Genomic DNA, 22,851 nt, shown 5'->3' with positions numbered 1-22,851 from the left:
GCCGCTGATTTCCAAAAGCAGCGTGATCATCCAGCCTGGAGAGCTGCCGCAACTAACTCTGTGCTGACGGCCTTGTCATTATCATTACCGAAACCTTGCCGCCTTTCACGGTTTACCGTGCTCTTGCTTGAAGCAGGTGGAGTTCATTTTTTTCATTTGTTCTTCCACGATCAATTTGTTAATTTGGTTGACGTTAATAACCCTTGAGGGAAAGAGAAAACGGTGGGGGGGAAGGAAGCATACAAGCCAGCCAGCCCTTTGCAGCGGCGAGGGAAGGCCGGGCAGTAATTAACGCCTCCGCAGCCTCCCCGCTGGCTGAGCGGCCCACGCCGGGGGGTGCGCTCCTTCCAGGCGCTCGCTGCTTCACCGGTGCCCCGAGCCCCGGCGGCCCCTGCCCGCTGGGAGAGCAGCCGCGCCGGGCGGGCCCCGCCACCTCCGGGGCCCGGGGGCCCGCGCTCATCCCCGGGGGGCGGCCCGGAGGGTGGGGCGGCGGCGGGGCCTGGCCGCGCCGCTTCCGCGACCGAGGCCGTCGGGCGCCTTCGCTCCCTCTCTGCAGGTACTTGGCCGCGGGTAAGCGTCCGTCCCGCCGCCTTCCCCCCTCTCCCCCTCCTGGGCGCCTCTACAGGTTTGAGCTGGGGTTATTTTTTTGGGGGGGGGGGGGGGGCGCGGGGCGGTGGGAGCCCGCCGGCAGGGCGGAAAGCTGGAGTAACCGCCCGAGGTGGGGCTGGGCGGAGGGGCCGGTGCCCCCCCCCCCGCCCTGACCGGCGCCGAGCCCCTGCCCGGAGGCTGGTCCCCGCCGGGGGAGGTTTGGCCGCCGGGCGGGGAGGCGCGGAGCGGCTGCGGGCGTCGGGGGCCGAAGCGGCGGCCAGGTGTGGTGGCAGGGCGTGCCCGGGCCTCCTCCCGCCTTTCCTGGGCGGGTTGCTCTCCCCGAGGCGCCGGGTTCGCGCCGCAGTCGCCGTCCGGCGGTGCGTGAGGCCGGCAGGCAGCAGGGGCGGGTGGCGCCGGGTGGTTGCTGGGGCCGGCGGCCGGGAGCGTGAAAGGTTTTTAGCAGCCGGAGGAGTTTGGTGGAAGGCGGCGGGGGACTGGCGAATCCGGCAGCGCTGGGCTACGCTCGGTGGCTTAGGGGAGCTCCGAGGCGCGGTTTGGGAAGGTATGGCACGGCGAAGGATTTGCTCTTTGCTTGCCCTAGTCTTACGCGCCGCTTTCCACCCCCCGCTAATATGGTAGACTGGGGGCTTGTGACCCAGAGGGACTTTTTGGGGGGAACTGGTATAGCTACATAATGGCCTGGTTCCTCATTGTATGAAATCTTGTAGCTACGCCGGGTGCGAGCAGTCCAAGGCTGTTATTGAAAGCTGTGCTTTCCTGCAGGCGTGGCACATCTTTCGCTGGTTTGTAAACGCTTCTATAACTCGAAATTTCTCGCTTACTTGCTATGCTGGCCCTTGGTTTTTGCATGTTTTCAGGAACATCTATCTGAATTTCTTAAAGCCGCTCTCAAGCATCTGGCTACACTGTATTGTCTGGGAAATTCATTGTTCGTTGGACTTGTTGCTGATGGATTCTTGTTTCCTGATTTTACGCATAAGAACTTGGTCTGTATTCATGCTCAGTAACTGCAAAGTTGTATCAGGAGTTGTTTTAGCACAGTGCCTTTAAAATTTAAAGGCAGGCTACTGGTTGTGTGTGTATGTGTTGTGTGCACAAATTTGCAGAGAACTTGTTTCTTAAATAGATTTATTTTTTCTCCCTGTATTTCACTTATTCATTAGCCCTCCTTTTTTAAGCTGTAAGATAACACAGAAAATGCTTTACAGTTGACTCTTTCTTCTGTTTTTTGCATGTTGTGAAAATCTGTAGAAAGTTGGGCTTTGCTTATGTTCATGACAGAAGACACTCCCAAGACACATCAGCTAGTTTTGAAGACACTGGCAAAAGGCTCAGTTGTAGGTGATGTGTGTTACAGAGGTATTTTATGCAAAATAATGTTTCCACTTAAATATGACACCAGCTTCAGTTCCAAGCAGGTCTACAATTCAGTTGTATTGTTGCAATATTAACTGGTTAAGGGAACAGGAACCAGGTTAAGTTCACTAGGGAAAACTCAAGCATATTTTTGCCCCTTTTCCACCTTGGAGATATATTTTTATGTAGCAGGCGCAGTATGCCCCAAAAGTTCCCTGATTCATGCAATTTCAGACAGATGGGGAGTCCTGAAATCCTCAGAGAAGCTGTTTTCAATTTATCCCTTGATCTCAGAAGCTAACCCTACCTCTCTCCTGGTGCCACAGCTAGTCCCGGACAACCAGTATGTCACGCTTCTGGTGGATTAATGCCTTTTTAACTTCCGTCATGCAATTTTTTTCCTACCTTGACCAGAGCACTTTCTGTGTTGTGTAATGAGACCTGTCAAAATGTGCCGTCTGCCCCCAGAACTATGTTTTTCTCCCATGACAAAGCTACCGTTAATGTTTGCACCCCGCAGACGTGATATCACTGGAAGATGGTCTGTCATTGAGTCACCCATCTTTTCTTACCTTTCTTCAGGTGAAGCAGATTTTCCCTTCCAAAATGACTTTTCGAGCTCTGTTTTTTTGTCTGGCTTGTGCTGGGCTTGGAAAGGCAAATGGTAAGTTGAATTTCCTAAAATCTGCCTGAAAATGCTTGGGGAACTGGTTTCTGATGCCTGAGGCTTCAACAGTCAGAGTAAGAGGGAAAAATAGGTGAAATACAGATTGGTTGTGCCATTTGACATACGTTAGATGGCTGAGGCATAGACATGGAGTTGGCAGATGTGACACAAGACCTCCTGGAGCAGCATCTGGAGATGGGAGGGACATGCAGCATCCTGTATCTACAATGACACTGGACACTGTTGCTCACCTGAGTTCGCAACTTCCCATAGCAGATCCTCCCCTTACGAACAAACCTCTCTTTTTCTTTCCCTCCCTATCAAATGCACTGCAGACTCTGAAGCTACATAGTCCAGAAATTCTCTTCAGCTCATTTTGCTGCTCAGTTCTCTGAGGATGGCTTGGTGTGCACTTCCCTTGTGCATTCAATCTTCCTCTAGCTTTTAGCAAATGAAGATTGAGTCTTTGCTGAGAACGGGAAGCCATGAGCTGATGTAATAAAAGTGAAGCGGGAAGTCTGCAGGGATGGGTACAGAAGTATAGTATGTCTTTTTCTTTTAAACATTTAGAAGAAAGCCAGAGCCTCAGCCAATGTAAATCAACATAACTTCATTGATTTCTAGGAGGATGCAGGAGAAGGATGTTTTCGTGGGGCAAAACCATAGAAACAATATGTAATTGATGAAATTGTTGTGTCTGTGGGTAATCCAGGCCTTAGAATCAGTATTAGGCTTCTGAATATGTGTTGTATCTGCCCATTTCACTATTTCATCTCATTGCAGTGGTTTCGCAGGCTGAACACAGAAATGTGAAGGTGGGCGACAGCGTGACTCTCAGCTGTGCCCTGACAGAACCCAAGGATGTTCTGCAAGTGACGTGGCAAAAGGACTCTGAAAAATCACACAATAACATAGCTACGTACAGTACCATAAAAGGATTAAAGATTCATGAGCCCTATCAAGACCGAATGAATTTCACAAGCCTGGTACTCAATGAGACAAGCATCACTTTTTGGGACACTAGAATGGATGATTCGGGGTGTTACACGTGTCTCTTCAATGCTTTCCCTTTCGGCTCCTTCTCGGGACGTACCTGCCTGAGTGTTTCTGGTGAGGTTCTCTGCAGGGATATGTCGCTAGTGGAAAAAGAGGTGTTTTCTCACCCACAGCATTTCCTCGAGCAGACTCAGGAACTGCAGTGGTAAAAAGCAAGGAGTGGGATCTTTGCTTGTAAGCCCCCGAGCAGTCCCAGCTGGAACTTGGGCAAACCACCATTGCCTGTTGCAGTTTCCTCTTGGTGCCAGGTACAACCCCAGTGCTGTGAGCTGCTGTGCTGAACCCTACCATTGGTGGGGAATTAGCAGGTAGGAGAACAGCACGGACCAAGAAATGAGTTTACTTTAACAGATTATTTTAAAACCTGGGATTTCAGGTTGAGTGAAACCTTTGGGGTGTATAATGTCAGTATAAGGGAAGGAGTATTGAATCATGGGGGGGACGTGACCCAGTGAACTCCTCTTGCATTCCTGTGCCGTGGGGCTCAGTGCGAATCCAGAAAGCTTTGCTCTGATTGATAATGGCTAAACTGCTATTATTGCTTATGACCAGGTGCTCGTTGTGGTGATGGATTGTCTCATTTGTGTGTTGGAAGGTCTCAATGCGTCTGTCCATTACAACATTTCCGAAGGTCATTTGATAGCCACCTGTAATGCTGTTGGCCTCCCAGAGCCCACCGTCACCTGGAACAACTTGTTCAATTCTACTCCTACACAGGAGACAATCAGGTACACCAATGGGGTGGTGTCCATCACCAGTAAACTGGAGATCAACAACACTCGGAGCATCAGTGTTCAGGACTTGACCTGCAGAGTAAACAACGTGAATGAAAAAATAGAATTGCCTGTGAAAATTAAAGGAGGTAGGTGAACTATACAAGCTACTTGGTAGCGTTCTCTTGGCCTCCGTGTTTTGCAGTAGCATGTTTGGATAGGAATGTGCTGGGAAGAGGAGGGAGTGAAATGTTTATGTGCCAAGTAACAAGAAAGGAAATCCTACTTTGTTTTCATTGCTGTCTTTGAGACGATAACATATTGAGGTCCTCTCTAAGAGGGGAAAAAAGCCAAACTAGTCAGCTAGGGAGCTAGTGAGTTTTAGAGGCACCATGCAATTGGCAGCAAGTCAGGCTTCAAGTTTTCACGCAGGCCTTCGTAGTTTCTTTGACAGTCCAAAGATAGGTATAAATATTTGTCACCTGATATCTATCTAGATGAAGTAAAAATTCTGTGGGTCACTTAATGAACACTGAAGTGGAAGTTTTGAAATTAATAGTAAACTATCTCTGAAAAAACAATTAACCAAACGTTTCAGTTAAACTTACTACATGTTTTGGTACAGTTAACCTGTGTGTTATGTTTTAGTTTCTCTGACACTTTTGCTAAGACACACGTGCGTTGCAGTAATGGTCAGGGAGGAATAGTACTTTCAAGCAGACAGGAAGGTGATCAGTTGAAGATACTCACGTTGGTTTTATGGGGAAATCTTAAATACATCAGTGTAACATCTGAATACCCTGTAGTGCTAATTTATTTCTTCCAATATTCTGTTCTGCTGGAAAGACTTTCACCCCAGCTCTATAGCTGAGAAATAGAAACATTAAGAAGCTGAAGTACCATTCTCAGTTCACACAGGAACATTGACTTAGGTGATTTAAAATTCTCATGTCTCCAAATCCAGAGCCTTAAAAGGAAGAGCACTTCAAAATTAGGAAGACAAGAAAAGCAGCTTGGGATTGTGGGTTAATTCCCAAATTACGTGCTCAAGAAGTGATTATTATAGGAATGGTAGTAAAGAGTAAGATCTGACTTTTAGTATCTTCTCTCTAGAAGTTCAAAAGCAAATTAGTTCTTAATTCTGAATGACACTAATTGAAAAGCATAATAAATCTTTTTGTCCCATCTCAAATGCAATATTCTTTTGGGTTGGCCTTTTAAAAAGGAAATGTGTGTCTCAGCAGGAAACTAAGACTTGTTATTTCTTGCTAGGAGAATGAAAAATCAGCTGATAGCTTGTTGCTTTAACAATCATATTTTAGAGAAAGAGAAATTCAAATGAATAGTTCAACTGAGCTTTGTTAAAAGACATGATAGTTTTGGCTTGATTCAAATAAATTTTAATTCAGAAGGCTTTCCAGCTAACATCAGTGAGCATTGAAATGAGCCTTCATATTATCATTTTGATTAATGGCAGCCAAATGAAGTGGCTAGTGTCTAACCAGGGAGGGACATTATGCTCAGAAGTTGGATAGAGTTACTTGCAGGCATCAAAAAACGGCCTGTTGTCTTTTCTGAAAGTTAATTGAGCCTTTGCGACAGTGATAAGTGTTTAATAGTAAAAGGAATAACTTTTTTATTTTACAAACAAAAACCTCAAATTCTGGGTGAACAAAAAAACTCTTCAGAAAGTGTGAAGACTCGTATAAAGTTCTGCTTATGTATGTATGCCAACTACCATATCAGGTATGAGAATGACAGTTTTCTTTGCCATGGATGAACATGAGCACATCTTTTCTTCACAAAGCATTTTCTGTAGGCAAGTAAGTTTGGTTTTGAAAGTGCATATGTTCACTCTCTCTTTTGAGCAATTGCTGCTTTCATGTAGCTTAGCAATAACTTTCACAATCTCGATGAGGAACAATTGTTGTTAATCAGACATCGTCTTGGCTCTTTTTCCTACATAAACTAGCTTAGTTTGGTGTATTTTTTGTTGTTTTCTTTTCACAGAGGAGGGGTCCTCGTTGCTTTTGCTGATGATTATTGTGCCTCTTTTAATTCTCATCGCAGTTATAATTCTGATTGTGCTGTGCCGGAGGAAGAGGATATGCAGGAGGGGTTGAAGTGGTGAGTCACTGATGCGTGGAAACCAACGGTTTTCATAGAGCCATAATAAGGTCTGGTCATCTGCAGAGAAGAGTTGAGACTTTGTTGAGATACCGTTAGGGGGTATGAGACTCATATTGGACAAGTAAACTTTATAATAACGTGTTTACAGTTATTAAAGGTTGCCTTAGTTGCATGTAATTTTAAGAGCTGTTTTCCCACTGCTACAATACAGGACTACAAATTGCGAGGGGAGGATCCAAGTAGAGTACAACATGCTGCTCATGGTTTGCTTTCAGGCAGAACTGTCAGCAGAAGCAATTCGCTGGTCTTTTGCATTTTCCTGGAGGGCCACAAAAGTGTTGAGTGTAAGCATGCTCAGAGAAGTTTTGGCAGAAAAGGTATGTTGGAGAGAAACCCATTCATGCAGAGTGACATGCCCTCAAGGGAACGCTTTCTTCTGGTCACAGCACCTTCTCTGTATTTTTAAGACAAACAGTGTAATATGATGGAGAAGTGCGTTCAAACTCAGCATATGAGTCTGCTTCCTAATGATGGGTGCTTTCACTCTGCTTAACTAGGTCAAAGTGCTGTGTCTGGCTTTAAATTCTACTATATGTTCAGAAACACCAGCACACATCAACTCGGTTCCTGAATATTTAGATACTTGCTTCATGATGATAATGTGATATAAGGTAAGGAAGTGTTTCCAGGAGTATCAGACCTATCTATTGTGAACTTAGACCTACAGCATCTACTGTTAAGAGGGGTTGATCTCGTAAATCTCCTACTGCCAGAGACATAAAAGTCTTTACTGAGAAGAAAGAGAACTGAACACTTCTTACAGCCAAATACAACTTCTTAATTGTAAAACGTATGTGAGCTTTCCATTGATCCTATAAACAATTCAGAAGAGAAAATTTCTGTTGAATTTTCAGGCCAACCTGGAAGTTAAAGGGCAAGAACTTGGTTCTTAATTGGTTTTGTGTTTTTTTTTTTTTTTTCTTTAAAGGATCAGAAGAAAAAGGTGAAATGCTCAAAAGAAAGATGCGTCTTTATTCTAGAATGACCATTCCAAACACAAATGAGCTTGTACTAAGCAATCTTGAAGGAGAGACCTTGAGGCAGAGGTGACCTAGCAGAGGTCTGGGATCACTCGCTAGAGCAGATCAGAGGGTGAGCAGGCAAAGAGAGTGCTGAAAAGTGCAGGTGCTGCCTTGCAGAGTTTTGAAGCCCCTTCATTGCATCCCAGATGAGGAGAGCCACACTGGGATGCTGTGACTGCACTAGTGCCTGAAGCAGGAGCAGGGTCAGTCTGTGAAACATTGCTTGACAAGACTAGGTTGTTCATGTTTAGACTAGGCTGAGGATGTTAACATATCTCCTGGCATGGTTCTTGCCCTTGGATATTAGCAGTTACCAAGGAAATGCCTGCATGTGTTTCCAGAGGTAGCTTACAACAGGACCATCCCCAGCAGGCAGTACGGTTAGCTTCACTGCAGGTTTCCTGTGCCCTATACCACCCGCTAGGTATCAAGCTTGGAACCCTCAAGCCATTTCACGCATCCTTGTGCCATGTTGTGGGTCATGCAAGACATGATTTCTTGCTGCAGAGACATTCCTGTGATGTACAACAACAGAGCCTACACATTAGTTTGGACACTTTGAACAGAGCCCCCTTCCCTGCTTTGTACGTAAAGCATAAGACGCAGAAAAGCATGATATATTTAAACTGAAAGCGCTGTGCCCCTTCTTCCTTAGCTAACGGCTCAGAGCTTGAAGCCCCTCTATGTCAGCAAGAGAAGTGGGGTCTCATGCCCCACTGCCTGGGAGGATGTCTGGATTCCCAGCCCCACGCATGTGCTGGCGTGTCACAGGGTCGAGACTTCAAGTAAATACCTGTTCAGCGGGGCAGAAGGGCTAAATTAGACAAGCAGTGTTTAACAGTGAGTGTAAGTCGGTTGTATTAGAGTATATCAACAAAAGCAGGATTTGAGGGACTTTGTGTTTCTTCCCGTTTATTGTGGGTTTTGATTAACTGTGGTGTCAGGGTGTGACTTCTCCAGAGGACTTGTAAGTCGCTCAGTCTCTGTTCTTTTAATGTAGTCTAGTTTTTATCAGTCTTAGTCTGTATCTTTTCAGTTGCTTTTTGGTCTTCAGTTTTGAAAATGTAATGTGCTGACCTGGATCCTTTTCGCATAAAGGCAGCATTACTTTATCCAGAGTCATTTCGACCAGCTGATCCTATTCCTTCATACAGTGACCAGCTTAGGAAAATGTGTTTGTCCATCTTCCTAATGCACATCTGTTTTCCTGAAGGCCTCATTAGTTAGTTTGTTGTGAAATTCCAGTACTGGTGCAGTTCAATCGCTCTGTCACCATCTGATTTCCCCCACCACCCCACCACCACCCACCCTGGATGCTCTGCCTGTTGCTGAAAGTTACTTACAATTTTCCACTGTCACTTGCCTGGCCAAATCCTTAGAATGCCAAAAACACTTGTGGAGCTACAGTAATTTTTAACACTATGTTTAGAGTGCATTACCAGTCCACAAATACCACGCTGTAATGAGGAAATCCCCTACACTTCCTTAGCTCCCTCTGAGCAGCACACTGCGGACCCTAGTCTGTTTTTGCGGTGACTTGTTTTTTCCCCAATCATCTGTGAAATCTCTTTATGCTCTTTAAGGCATTGGTTGCAGTTGATTCACCCAAAAGAGAATAACATCTTGCAGAAAGCCCTTTCCTGGTTTTATCCTCTATTATCCTCTGATTGTGTTGGAATGAGGAGCAGCACCTACGTACATATTTCTGGGCGCGCTTTTTATAACGGCTCATTAGAGAGCTAATGGTGCTGGCTGGAGGATACCAATGTCTGTCTGAGGTCATGACCTTGGGCTTCAATACTTCTTTTCATTCTGCACTAGATGACAAGCAAAGCCTTTCCAGTCTTGTCAAGATGCCTGGTTTTTAAAGTAAAACAACAGCTTTTTATCTGGGTGGCTGGGGACCCTTCTCCATCAAAGTTTCTTCTCTTCTGCTGTTGAGAGGATGGTTGGGTTTTGCTTTGCTTTTATTTTTGTTGTTTCCCTCCTCTCCGTGGTAGCTGCTTGGGAATCAGGTGAAGAGCTGGGGCTCAAAGTTGATGTCCCATCCCTCAGGCATTTGCCTTGTGTACCAGTTACAGAGCATATGTACGTTTTGGTTCTCCCTGAAAACATCCGAAGTGAAACATCTTCACAATGTTTGGCAAAAAGTCACTCGTTTGGAAACAAACTGAGCAGCCTTTGTAGCAAGAGCTGATGCAAAAGCTTTGGAAAACTCACATCTTCATCCTCTGCCAAGCAGAGAGGCAAACCTAGCCGTGCCTATCACTCTATTTAAGTGCGATGAGCGGGCTGCAATGAATCGCCAGACATAACTTCATCTATGCTGGAGGTTTCTCAGTGCTACTCTTGGGGTAAAAAGTTACACCATTTCCTGCCTGGGTCAGCTAGCAGAGCTTAACTGTAGACTACATCAATGTAAAGCAGTCCAGTTAACAAGCCTGGATTGAAGCAAAGTAAAGGCTATTATTCTGAATAAATTCCTGTGACTTACCTATTGCATACATGTATCAACCTGAATGCTTTCGACAGCATCAGTTGTTTGTTTCAAGCCTTGCAGGGTACTCACATTTCAGCTTGGCCAGTTAAAAAGCTTTATAGTCAGTTCTTAGGACTTAGCAGTCTGCAGGGGGATAAAATTACACGCAAACAGTTTTCTGGAGGCTTCTGGTGGTCTGTGAGGAAGGGCTATTTCACAAATGGATATAAAGGTCAGCATGATTTTTTTTTTTTTTTTTTCTTTTTAAAGCATTGGTATGTTGATCTCTCTTGGGTAGCTTATGCATGTTTTGCTATGTGGAAAGTTTAGAAATGGTCAAATAGTATATTTGTGTTTAAAAAGCTGTAACAACTGGACAAAAAAATTCTTGGAGCTTGTTATTGAACAGATATGACGTGACCTAAGAAAGCTGAGCAAATTAGGTAAACCTGGAAGAGGAAAACTTGAAAGACTCATAGAAGAACACACTAGGATAGATCAAAAAATCCATTCCACAGAAAGCGCCAACATAGCAATGGGTGTTTCCTGTTTGGAAATTGAAACGTTCAGGTTTTCCTGCAAGTGGAAATTTTACAGAACTTAGAATAAGCAGCATTAAAGTCTTTGTTTCAAGAGGTTTGTGTCTGAATACAGCCAACTAACTGTATTTCAAAGGGATGCTGAACCTCAGTGTACCTCAAATGTTACACAAGTGCTATAAAATACATTGAAAATACCTCTTTGTTACTAGCTAGGGATCATTTAATATCCTGAATAGGAATTTAAGACACCCTGATTATTATTTTTTGAAGTTTGGAAGTTGCTACAAATAATATGGATTCAGGTCTGTTAAGCTGTTATAGCAGCTTGGCTGATCAGCTATAATACGTGGGTATCAGAAACCTAAATTTTTGTGGCCAAAGATGTCCTGAAAGGTTGGGAAATATGGAATTCCTGTACAGGAGATTCCAGGTATTTGGGAAACTTTACAAGAACAAGTACTTGCACACACTTTCCATTGCTTTGTTTATAGTAAAGTTCGGAATTATTTCTGGAAGAGCTTTATAGCAGTATTCTCTAGTGTTTATTCAGTTTGGGGAAGGCTGTGTTTCTAAACTTTGGCTTAAAAATTGTGACCATTCTTCTTTTATCTGTATGACTTGGCTTGTTTCTTCAGTGTATTTGCTTTGACATGCAGCTGTTTTTCTTAATAGTGAGAGACTAGGTAGCTGAGAACAACATAATAGATGCTTGGTTTTAGGAGACTTTTCAGAATACTTTTTCCTGAAGGGACAGCTAAATACCAGCCTTTCAGATGATAAACTGAGGACATAACTCCCTCTTTCATAAGGCAGATGGATATAATGCACCCTGCTCACAGAGGAATGGGTGTCTGGTTGTCGTGTCCAGCTGGGGAAGCTCATTTTAGAATTGTCCTGGTTTCCTCTCAAGTGTGGCTTTATTGTGAGCAGGAGATTATATTTGTCCTATTTTGGATTCCCCAAAATAGCAAAAATATGCAGTGGCGTAAGTGAAAGTTGTTTTGGTTACAACAGCCTCATTCCTTTACCCTTCTTAACACTACACTAAAAAAACCCCCAACCCAAACCCAAAAAACCACAGCGTAAAAACATTGTAGCCAAACAGACCTAAACAGAGCTAATGAGGGGAGAAAGGGAAAAGAAAAAAAAAAAACCCCCACCAAAACAACCCCTTACAAAAATGTCAGCAGAGGAGTAATTCTGCTGTTAGGCCGCCCATCAAGTTTCCCGCAGACGTAAATATTTTGTAACCCAAATGAAAATGTTTTCTGGGTTTAATCACACACTGCTTCCAGACAACTCCTGTTCCCTAGTAAGTCACTTAATTTTCTCTTCACAGAAACGTGCCTGGCAGTACCCTCCAGTCTACATCATATAGAGAGCAAGCATGGGCGCTCTTTCCAAGCTTTCCACGATTTAGTGCTACCTGTTTTCATTGTGAAGGACAGGGACGGCTGGTGCTTTGTTCATTTTCCCAGCATGTTTTTCCCCCAGCATATTTTGCTGGGGCAAGCATGCTCCTCATCCTGCTTTCCATTCTGGAGAAGAGCTGGGAGAAGGAGTTGCAGAGGAGGAAGGAGGGGAAGGCACGTAGATGAATTCAGGTCTCCTGGGGCATGGTCAGGGGTTTTGACTGGAAGGATGAAATAAATCGTGTTTGCTACCCACAGGGTGATGGTAGGTAGCAGTGTAGGAAACATCTCAGAGCTTGGCCTGTCCATCTAAAGGAGAGGTGTCGAAGTATAGCCTACTAAAAACAAAGCCCTTTCTTTGCAAACAGGGAGGCCTTTACTGCGTGTCATTAACACAATTTCTATCCTGTGCATCGTATCTGTGCTCATATTTCATTATGAAGTAATTTTCCAGTCCTTCACTCTCTTTTTCATTCCAACAACAGGGCTTTGTAGATAACCAGAAAATAAAATGGCTGGCAGCTGAAAGGGAGGAAAAATAGCACTTCTGTGATATACGAATAGTTGCCTCGTTGTTTCACTTGCTCGTTTACTTCCTTGGTTAGAATCATTTGTGTGCTCAATTCCGAAATGTATTTCCTTTGCAAAATACTTTGGCTGTATGTAGGGTTATTAGATAAGGAGATGGAAACTTTTTTCTTGCTCTTCTACATGAAAAGTAAGGATGCTGTGTATTGTATTATTCTTTTCAAAGCCACATAAAGGTTGTGTCATAAATTGGGTCTCAAATATCAGAACGACATTCTGAAGTACCAAACTATTTATATAGTCAGCAAATAACCTTATTTATGTATTACTAACCAGGAAAGTTGGTTTGCTTTTCACAGTTTATAAATCCATTGAGGGTTTTGTATAGTCCTTATCTCACTGTCATATTCTGAATTCTGCAGTGTGTGTGGTTTCCAGAATTAAAAAAAGTATTTGGTTTAGTAGTAGGTATATAGTAAGCTGTTTGGTTGTTTTTTTTTTTTTTTTAATCACATAATCTTGTCTTCAGATCAATTTTTTTAAAAATCTGAAATATTGCTTGAACAGGTGTTGATGGCCTTAGTTTAATGAAAACAAAGTGTAATAACTTTTCTAATTCATTTGGTATTGTATTAGTAGGAAATGGTGAATGCCTTTTTTCTTTTCTTTTTTCTTTTTTCCTTTCTTTTCTGCAGTAAATCATTCTTATTATATGCAAATAGATTAATATTAATTTGGAAAATTTGTCATGCCATATTCCGTGTCTCTTGTTTGGAAATGCTTTCTTATTTTTTTCTACCGTTTAAATCTGCAGTAAGGCTTTGCACTCGGCTGCCAATTTCTACATTCAAAAAAGGACATTAGAATTGTCCGGTTACTTTCAAGGTATCTAACTAAATTTTCGGGAGATGCAAGCGAGTGAATCTCAAGCCATGCTTACCGTGGGGCAGAGGGCGAGGTGATGGGGTGTGCTGTGTAGCAGTAGTTCAGATGGCTGCGGTCAGGTTAAGGGCTGGCTGACGGTGCTGTGCAGCACGAGCAGTGCCACGACATGCTTGCTGCTCCAGCGTTTACCTGAAGGCAGGAACGGCTTTTAAGCCAATCTGTCCAAATTTCCACCATATGTGTTATGGTAGGATGTGCAAACTTCATCCCGATGTGTGTGTAGATCTCCTCCAGGTTTCTGAGGAGGGCTGGTCGCTGTTTAAAGCGACAGGAAAGCGAAGGGCAGAATAACCAGCAAGCTGGCTGAAAGCGTGCCACTGCCCGTCCCCGGGGAGTGCTCCAAATGCCAGTAGGGCAAAAGCTAGGAGTCTTTTTTAACCGCGTCTCTTCGGCCCATTGTCTCTAGGAGCTGTAAGTCAGAGCTGTAAAGTGATTTAGGATAGTTTTAGGGTGGGAAGACAATCTTTGGGAAGGGGGAGACCAAAAAATCTAGCAGTTGTCTTTTATAGAGTGCTGTAAGCTGGACTGATTTTTAAATCTTGGTGACTGAAATCACCAGGCAAGAAGCTTTGATTTAGATCTTCCAATGTAATTCTGTTTTCACCTTCTCAGTTTTCATTAGTTTACTTAAAAATACATGTTTGTTGTTGTGGTTGTACTGTAATAACTGCAGGCTTTACTTCAGTGATCATAAACCAAAATCGACATGTAAATTGGTATCTTGTGTAATAGGAGCTACCTGGGTCTTAAAACACCTTTTTCAATAGTGTACTTTCTTCTACACTTGTAATGTCTTTTGGCAGCTACTGCTGAGCAGGATCACTTGGCTTCCTCCCATGGTAAAACGGTTTGTAAGCCAGCTCCTGCCCTTCTGCTGGTAATAAATAGGTTTGAGTGGGGTGTCGGCAAGCTGGGTAGTTTTTCCTCACCCAAGGAGAAACCGCTGTTGCATAGTGCATAGCATGGCATTTTCATAACCGTTGTTTTCAGGCTTTCTCATAAATATGCTCCCAAAGGAATTTCTGTTGCTTAAGGACAAAAGGGAAGGAGAAAAAAAAGGGTTTTTTTTTCCCACCAGTTTAAGGCTATTCCTCTTTGGAGCATAACAAAGTAATGAGGGAGCTGAACGTTCCTCAGAGTATCCGTTTTGAGAAGTGGGGGGGGGGATATTGTCAGTGTGGGCCAAGCTGGATGGCGTGAGCGCTGACCGCTGGGAGCAGTGCCGCCTGCGGCTCTGCCGGCATCTCCCGCGGTGCTCCGGGCAAGCGGTGCTGGGATCGGGTATTCTGGGTTTAGGCACAGACTTTTCTACATAATGACACTTTGTGTGGCAGGTGCGCTTCTGTGCTGCTAAAGATAAGGTAGCTTCTTAAATTTAAGGTAAGGTATCATCTGTAGTGAAGAAAGGAGGCAAGGGGGAACACGGGCTGAAGCCTGTTTTTGTTGTGTTTTAGGAAGATGTGCTGCTTGTTGTACAGCAGGGAAGGTCCTATGGTTGTTCACCAAAGGGCAGTTTTATGACTGTTCATCCCCACTTTCCTCACTGTGCATTTCTCCCCCGCCACCCCAGTGGCAACCACACCACTCAGCAAGACCCGAGGCAGCAACACAAAGGCCACCATTCATCCTTTAGCCTGTTTTTTCTTTGTTTTCTAGGATCCTAGAGGATTTCTGTTCACCTACCAAATCATTACAGCCCAGCAGCCTGAAGTCAACATTACAAGCAGTGACTTGACTGGCTGGAAAGAAACAGCAATAAAAGGGAAATATATCACATACACTACTCTATCTAGACGCCGAGTTGATTGCTGAAAAGACTAGCACAATGTTTGTTATCCGGTCTAGACGCTTAATCATAAAAAGTAGGCCCAGAGGGACCACTTAGTCCACTCCTCTGCTGCCAGCCAAAATCTATTTTGCTTGTGCCACTCTTGGTACTGCCAGTGTGCAAAATGCATTTGCCTTCTTCCAGCTGAGTTTTGAAAACGTCCATAGATGGAGGCTCTGCAAGCTCTCTGGGGATCCTCTTCCAGTGCCTAATTGCTCTCGCAGTAAAGAGGGATTTAATTTTTACCAACATCTGTCTGCAGTTTCACTTGCAGCAACTCTGTGTTCATCGCCCTCTTCCTGTCATCTGGTTTTCCTTCTCTTATCCAGCTGATCCAACTCCTTTCCCTCAGCGAATGTGTGAATGTGTCAACGACTGTATTGCTTGACTCTCTCTGGAGAGACCTACTGGACTCAAAACGACAGGACTCAAACCACACCAAATCTGCCAAAATTATCGGGGAAGAGCAATAGGGCTCCAAGCAGGTGACAGATTAGAGGCAGTGGCAGCCACAGTTGGGAAAGAAGAATTATAAGTAATTTATTTTAGTGGGCTTTTCTTACTAACCCTGGGGTGACGGCTTTTTTTTTTTTTTTTTTTTTTTTAATATATAAGCGAGGAGGAAATGGAAGTGAAGTCCTGTGTTTTTTCTGAAACAACTCTGTTAATACCCCAGCCTGCTCCTTACTTAGCTGTCAAAATGCGTGGACTAGGTTTGTCAATAGTTCTTCTCATGGTCATCTTACGCACTGTTCGGAATAGTCTCCCCTTTCTTCATCCTTTTTTGTTGTGTCTTTTTAAACACAGACAGATAGCTCTGCTGGCCAAAAGCCATACTTGGACCTTGTTGTGTGGGATGTTACGCCCTGACCTAACTATCGTGTGTCACTACTGCAGATGTAATGGTATCAGTGGGGAGTCTTGCAGAGGCTGAATTTACTGCTTTGCCATGATTTTGGTAGCAGATAATGACACTGTGCTGCTCTTACGAGCTGGGACCTAACCCTGCTCCTGCCCCAGGTGGGATTGGAGCTCTTCTCCCCCCCACCACCCCCGGTTGCTCCTCGCTGCCTGCCCAAGCCTGTTCATCTGGCCGTTTCCAGGCTTAATGCTCCAGTTGCCTGTCCCTGCTTCTTGCTGTGCGGGAGCAGGCTGCTTTTGAGAGCAGAGCACTCCTGGGCATTAGCTTGCAGCTCGTTGTATTTGTGAGGGGTCAGAGCCTTGGCGTGCCCTCTGCCTCCCGGCACCTCGACAGGGCTCTGTGCTTGCTTCATGGGGCGAAGGTTGCTAAAAACAAGCCTACCTCTGGGTACACCGACTTTGTGGCCTGTTTAGCTGACAGAATAGACAGGCGGGAGGACTGCAGGGGTCTTCTGGTGATTTTTGTTCTGCTGACAAATGCTAATGTTTAAGGTGTTTCTCAGTCTTCCTTCTGTCCAAATATTTGTCACTGTATTGGGATCACTACCAGTATCCTCTTGTCTTTTGGGTTTGATTAGCATTTGTTTGTGCATCTGAAATATTCCATCTTACTAAGTGTGTAGCATTTTGGATTGTGCTTTTTATGTCATATGTTTACCAGGAGTACAAACTGTCAATCTAAAAAAAAATGAACAGAGAAGATTTAGTAGATGCAAGACTTATAACTAAGTGTTCAGAACCGGTATTTGTTGGTTCTAGAGCAGTGGCCTCTCTAGAGTCTGGCAAAAAGGTGTGCGTGTGTGTATATGTCTGTGTGTATTACTGAGGATGTGAGGGATGACGTTTGCTGTTGTTATTGTGGGTGCAATATGAATTATTTATTTATATATTTCACTTTTTCTAATTTAATAAAAAAAAATACATCTGATCCGGCCCAAACACCAAATGGTCCATATTTTTTTTTTTTTTTTTTCTGCTTGTTTGGGATACCAGAAACGCTTCATTGCAAGTTGGGCTTTTTTTGTAGTTTTGATTTACACTTTGCTTCCTTTCTGTACAGAAAGTGGGACTTCAGGGGGTTTTTAAGGTGTTTTGGTTTTGCGGGTTTTTTTGTTTTGGTTTTGTTTTTTTTTTTTCCCAAAAAAATTTTGAGCAAAACAACTTTTGAGATAAATTTACAGAAGTATTTTTGACCACAGCAGCTGTGGTTTACTTCAGATTTGAAAATAACTTCAGTCAATCAAAAAATTGTATTTTATATTTTTAGAGGTATTGTGTGTGTGTGTGTGTGTGTTTGTGTGATGTTCATTGCTTAATTATTCTTTATCTGAAGTTACATGCTCTACTGATGTATTAACTGTCCTGTTTTCTGTATTTGCCTTTGCTGAAAAGAAGCTAAATAAAGCAACTTTGAACATAAGGCCACATGATTCCTTTCATTTGTAGCATGCTGCTTGTGAGCTTTTATAAATCGATGAGAGAAGCATCACACATGAGCTCTAAGTGCATAAATAATTCCTTTGGGAAAGGCAGTAGTGACCTGGTGTATTCTTTAAGACATATGACCTTTTGAGGTGAATTGTGAAACCACAATAGGTTTTGTTTGTCATGGCATCAGCTTGCACTTTTCTGCTTGAAAGATGTGATAGTGAGAAACTTGGATCTAGTTAAAAGGACATGGCAACGCTGCCATCTTCCTAAAGGAGCTGAGTGTTGTGGGATTATGTCCTAGGTCTGGCAGTACCAGTGAAAGGCAGCAGTTTATTGCTGTTTGAGCTCTACCAGTTGGTAGAATAGAATAGAACAGGCAGTGATTTCCAGAGGTTTTGAGATTGCAACATAAACTCCCACTCTTGATTTTTTCAGGAAAACAAATGGTTGCTACTGATGGTTTCTGAAGAACTTCCTTCTAGGTGCTGGCCAGAAGTGCAAGTCTCGTTGCCAACATAACCTCACCCTGAGTGATGGGAGTTAGTAGTTTCTTCTCCTGGGGGTTTGGCGCTCTGAGATCAGCCAGGTCACCTCTCCATGCACAAAGGGAAGGTAGTGAGCCAGCAGCACCACTGCCTTGAGCACGGTGCAGGGCAAGCTGTGGTTTTCTCAGGCAGAAGAGGAATTTTTACTACGCAGAAGAGCAAAAGGGCTGCCTACTGTGGCCCAGGAGCTCCCAGCAGAGCTGGGTCAAGTGTGGCTTGGCCCACCAGTTGCGAGGTGAGTTGTGCTGGCAGAGCAGGGCTGGGGCGGTTCAGGCTGGGGCTGAGGTACCGTAGCAGGGTTGAATGACCTGAGAGAAAGTAGATTGGCCACCTTTAACTTCACAAAAAGTAAACAAGTGCACAATGGCAGGTTTCCTCAGGGAAACCTCAAGGTTGCTGTAAAACCTGTAAAAGGTTGCTTTTTTGGCTGACAGCCTGCTCCTCAGAACCAAGCCAAGATGTTTGCTTTTGTTTTCGAGTCACAGTGAATTGTTTAGTTCCTACAGCTGTGTCCTCTCTTTGCTTTTGTCCCTGGCATGCTCAAGGATGCCATTATTCTTAGTCTTGAATTGTGCTGACATACAGGACAGGAAGGTGAATTGTCTGCTGGAGATAACAACTTCCATGCATGGTGATGGAAAGAGAGGGTCTTCAAAACCCCGGCAGGCAGGGCTCTGTTTCTAGGAAAGGGGGAGTTTGCAAAAAAAATATCACTTCTGATAGCAGTATGAGGAGGACTTCTTCTTTTTGCCTCGGGTGTTTTCTCATTGCCTCACCACACTGTCCATCCAGCTGGAGGTTGGGGCAGCTGTTCCAACTGCCTCTGAAGAAGTGGTGAATGCGTGCTTGGGTTTTCTTTTGTATCCTTTCCTCATCCTTCACCAATCCATGAATTTTGCCTCTGCACGACATATTTTCAGTTTCCAAGTCTGAGAAGTAGACTTTCTGGATGCTTCTGGGTGACTTTTTCCATTGTGTCATCCCATGTGCCTGCCTGCTTCACTCCTGTGTTTGCCTGGCTGCTGCCCTGCTAACTAAAACACTGTTTGCTTTGAAAGCATGGCACCAGCTGTTCTCAAAGTCTGCTGCATAACAAGATGTCAAGGAAGGAAGTGCAGGATAATTTTAGAAGCTAAGAGGTTGTGTGGTGGGGGGTTGTCTGGATTTGTTTGGTTTTTTTTTCCTTAAGATGGGCTGAAGTTAGCAGCAGAATCAGCACTGGACAAGAATTTGCATGTTGATGACCAGTATTTATCACCTAGAAAGGTTTAAAAAGCCTTAAAGTTGAAGGCACTTAAATGTGTTTTTCTGAGACCGTGTGCAGTGAGCAACATTCACTTCCCGTATATAGGTATCACCTGCTGCCTCCTCTCCAGGACCACATGCCATTTTTCATTCTGAATAGGGTGTTTTTATTTCTGTGGCCTTAATCCCATAACATCTAGCTGGAAACCTCCACAGCCTTCTGCAGGTCTGTTTCTGCACAGTTAGCTGCTTAATGCTGTGCTGATCACTTTGTGTGCCAGAAGAAACTCGCTTCGTGGTGTTTCCAGCGTGTCTGAAAGCTCTTCAGTGCTAGTGCTGGCGTGGCGAGTGTGCCTTCTGATATTCAGCAGCTTTCATGTGTCATCTTCAAAAGCATCTGCCTGGAGTCTGAGGCAGGCTGTCTGCCCTGTCTTAGTAGGAAAACGCGTGGGTAGTGAGTTTCTTAGTCAGCCCCCCCAACTGCTGAAGCCCTCGTGCTGAAGCAAGAGAGGCAATCTGCAGCTTCCACATGCCAAAAAGATCGGTATCTCCCCTGGGGACCGAGGGTCCTTTTGCCATGGGATACATAGGGATGGCTTGAAGGAGATGGGAACGACAGGAGCTCGGTGCTTTGAGTCACTCTACAAGAGGGAAGTGTGGCTGCCTGGATGGACAGAACTGGGCAGTAAAGAACAGGATTGCAGCCCTGGCCTTGCTAACCTGGATTTCCTTAAGGAAACAGAGGAGATGGATTTCCTTACTAATTGCAGCCTAGTAAATCACTTCTGGAAGACAATGTAGCTGAGTGTAGTAGGGTGACAGGAGGAAGTGGGGTGTTTCCCACTGCTTACTTGAAACAGGGTTTAAGCAGATCACTCCTTGGCTGATGAAGTATGTATCACACAGATTGCCTGTTCTGGCAATAGTTAAACTATTAGTTAAAGTATTTTTTTTAAGCAAACATACTGTGAGAGAATGACGGATTTATGTTTGATTTCACCCACTCTTAAAGTGTTTCTGATTTCAACTGCTTTCTTTCTGATTATGTCCTTCCCCGTTCGGGCTTCCCTGACCTTTTTTTCCTCTTGGTCCTGGACAAGTCCCTTCCTGGTCACTCTTTTGTCATTTGCAAAGGATTTTGCCTAAAGAGTGCTATTTTCTTGTTTATCTGGACACACCCTCCATCTGACTGCTCCCTTTCCCTCTCTGATACCCAAGAGTTCACAGTGGTCGCTCCATCACGTGAAGGTGTTATCATCTCCCTGGGTCACAGTAACCACACAGGGAAAATAGCTCTGGTGAAAGGTCGTCCTTGTTTCCAAACCAGAAGGCAGCCCCTCTGGGAGAGGCAAATAACCTGGACACCAGTAGACAGACCTGGGAAAAATGGATGTGACTGTCTGTCTGCAGAAGCTCCACAGAGCCCCGATCCTGGGCACACACTGCCTGAACCTCATGTGGAGCCCACTGACATGTCTTCTGCTCCGTTGCTAGGCTGCATGCTTGTCCCATCAGGATGCATGGAAAAAAAGAAAGTGCAGCCATGGGCCTGACTGAGTAACGTGATTGGTGTTTCACCGTGGAGCAAAAGGGAAGCGTACTCTCACCGCTATTGCACTAGTATTAAGTTTGATTTATATTAAGTAGCTGGGGATTTCAGCTAACTGACCTTTATGTAGGGGTGATAAATATTGGCATTGTTCTGCCTCCTTTATCACGGTACAATCTAGGATAAGAAATCAAAAGGTAACTATGAAATCCACTTGGTAAGGCTTGGACCAACCAGCCTGGGAGCAAGCACTCTGTGGTGATGAGAGCAGCTCTAGGAAAATGCACAAGGCTTTGATGGAAACACTGGAGAATGTTTACTTGGACAGCATGGAAGGCATAGTGATGGGAATGAGAGATGGGATGTCGCGGGGTGAGAGAAACCTGCCTTGTTTCCCTGCCAGCCCTGAGCGTCCCGGCAGGAACCTGCATGAGACTAGTTGCGCTGGAAGAGGTGAGAGAGAGCTCATGTGTTCTGCTCTGCATCCGAATCACATGCCTGGAGTCAAGTAGCTGCTTATGCGTCCTCGGCTGTGCTTTCCTCTTGTCCTGACTGCCAAGGGTGCAAACCTGCACGTGTTGGGCAGCAGCCCAAAGGACTGCCTGGTGGCCACCATGCTGCTGCAGCACGTGCTCTGCCCTTCCACCTCCAGGCAAGCCCAGTGCCCTCCCCTGGTGTTCCTAATTCTTCCTTAAACCGCTATGTTTCTCTACAGATAGGGAGATGTGAGAAGCGATATATGAAACATTTTCTGGTCTATGTGGAAGAACGGGATTGGAATTCAGAGTTAAACGAAGGTAAATTCATCCTGCTTGATCTGGAGTGATGGTAGGAACTCAGACGAACTATTCAGGAATACTTTTGTGCTGAGCTGCGTAGTGTTTACCAGGAGCTGAGATCAATATTTTAATTTTAGGATTTTTAGGGAGTTTGTTGCAACATTATCGCTGATAGGGTAAGAGTGCTGTTGACCAGGGTTGTTCTGTAGTGAACAGCTCTTCTGTCCCCCTGCCCCCATCACTGCCACCTCAGTGAAGCCCTTCCTAATTTGCAGCTGAGAATCCTACCTTCTAAACTGATTTGGGCACCCGAGGGGCTAAATCTTATTGCAACTTGCAGTCATAACTAGGAACTGAGATCCTTTTCCCATCTGCTTCACTGGAAAGAGAAACTGTTAACTCTGCCCGTGTTGACCAGCCGTGTTTTGGTTTGGCTGCCTGGCAGAACTGCAATGTTTGAGAAGGGGCAGACTGGCCACTTGAGAAACTGGAAAATTGGAATTGGAGAAATTGGGATTCTCGAGTAGGTTGGCTGCCTCCTAAGCAAAAGTTTTGTTTTCACTGGAAGAGCAGAAATCCCAGTGTCAGGGAAGATTAACAACACAAGTTCATGGGGTGCATGTAGGAGGTGGTTGGCAGTCTACCAAGAATGAGAAATGCGGACAGGGAGCCCCTCTGGTGTGGTCCTGTCCCCTCCGAATTGGTGAGGGAGCGGAGGCGGTGTGAAGCCCTGTGACTGACCTACAGCAGCAGGCTGCAGGAGTTACTCAGCATGGCCTTATTTAACACCTGAGGTTGAAGGTTTTGCAGCGGTCTCCCAGTTGTGTTTCCTACGAAATGTTTTTTTGGGACTGTGAAGAATTTATTTTTTGAGTGCTCAGCTGGCCTCAGCTGTTCAGGTTCACTCGAGATCTGGACTCTTGAGTCTTCAGACACATTTCTGTTAGTGCTGTGCAGGCCAGATTTGGGTGAGAAACTAATCTGATGTTGGATTTGGAAAAGATAAAACTCTCTGCTATGGGATAAACATGGTG

General features: G+C 44.6%; 1 protein-coding gene across 10 annotated transcripts in view; it reads left to right on the top strand.

Annotated features, from left to right (window-relative positions):
- The first annotated feature begins 918 nt into the window (after positions 1–918).
- LOC128145004 (OX-2 membrane glycoprotein-like) overlaps positions 919–22,851 on the top strand; it is a 53,128-nt gene continuing 31,195 nt past the window's right edge. For 6 of the 10 annotated variants that reach the window (XR_008236283.1, XR_008236285.1, XR_008236282.1 and 3 more), the window contains exons 1-5: positions 920–1,150; positions 2,548–2,629; positions 3,416–3,742; positions 4,284–4,550; positions 6,412–6,528. Coding sequence is in view for 4 of the 10 variants with exons in the window: in XM_052794566.1 (XP_052650526.1) it covers positions 2,572–2,629; positions 3,416–3,742; positions 4,284–4,550; positions 6,412–6,524 (765 nt within the window). In the remaining 6 variants the exon portion in view is untranslated. Of the gene's footprint in view, positions 1,151–2,123; positions 2,309–2,547; positions 2,630–3,415; positions 3,743–4,283; positions 4,551–6,411; positions 6,529–15,175; positions 17,689–18,134; positions 18,348–22,851 lie in introns of those variants that run through there. The other 4 variants (XM_052794569.1, XM_052794567.1, XR_008236286.1 and 1 more) reach the window with 4 other exon arrangements.

This window comes from Harpia harpyja, chromosome 8, assembly GCF_026419915.1.
Source record: "Harpia harpyja isolate bHarHar1 chromosome 8, bHarHar1 primary haplotype, whole genome shotgun sequence".
NCBI lineage: Eukaryota > Metazoa > Chordata > Aves > Accipitriformes > Accipitridae > Harpia > Harpia harpyja.
The sequence above is the reverse complement of the archived record's forward strand: the minus strand, read 5'-3'. Positions and strand labels throughout refer to the sequence as shown.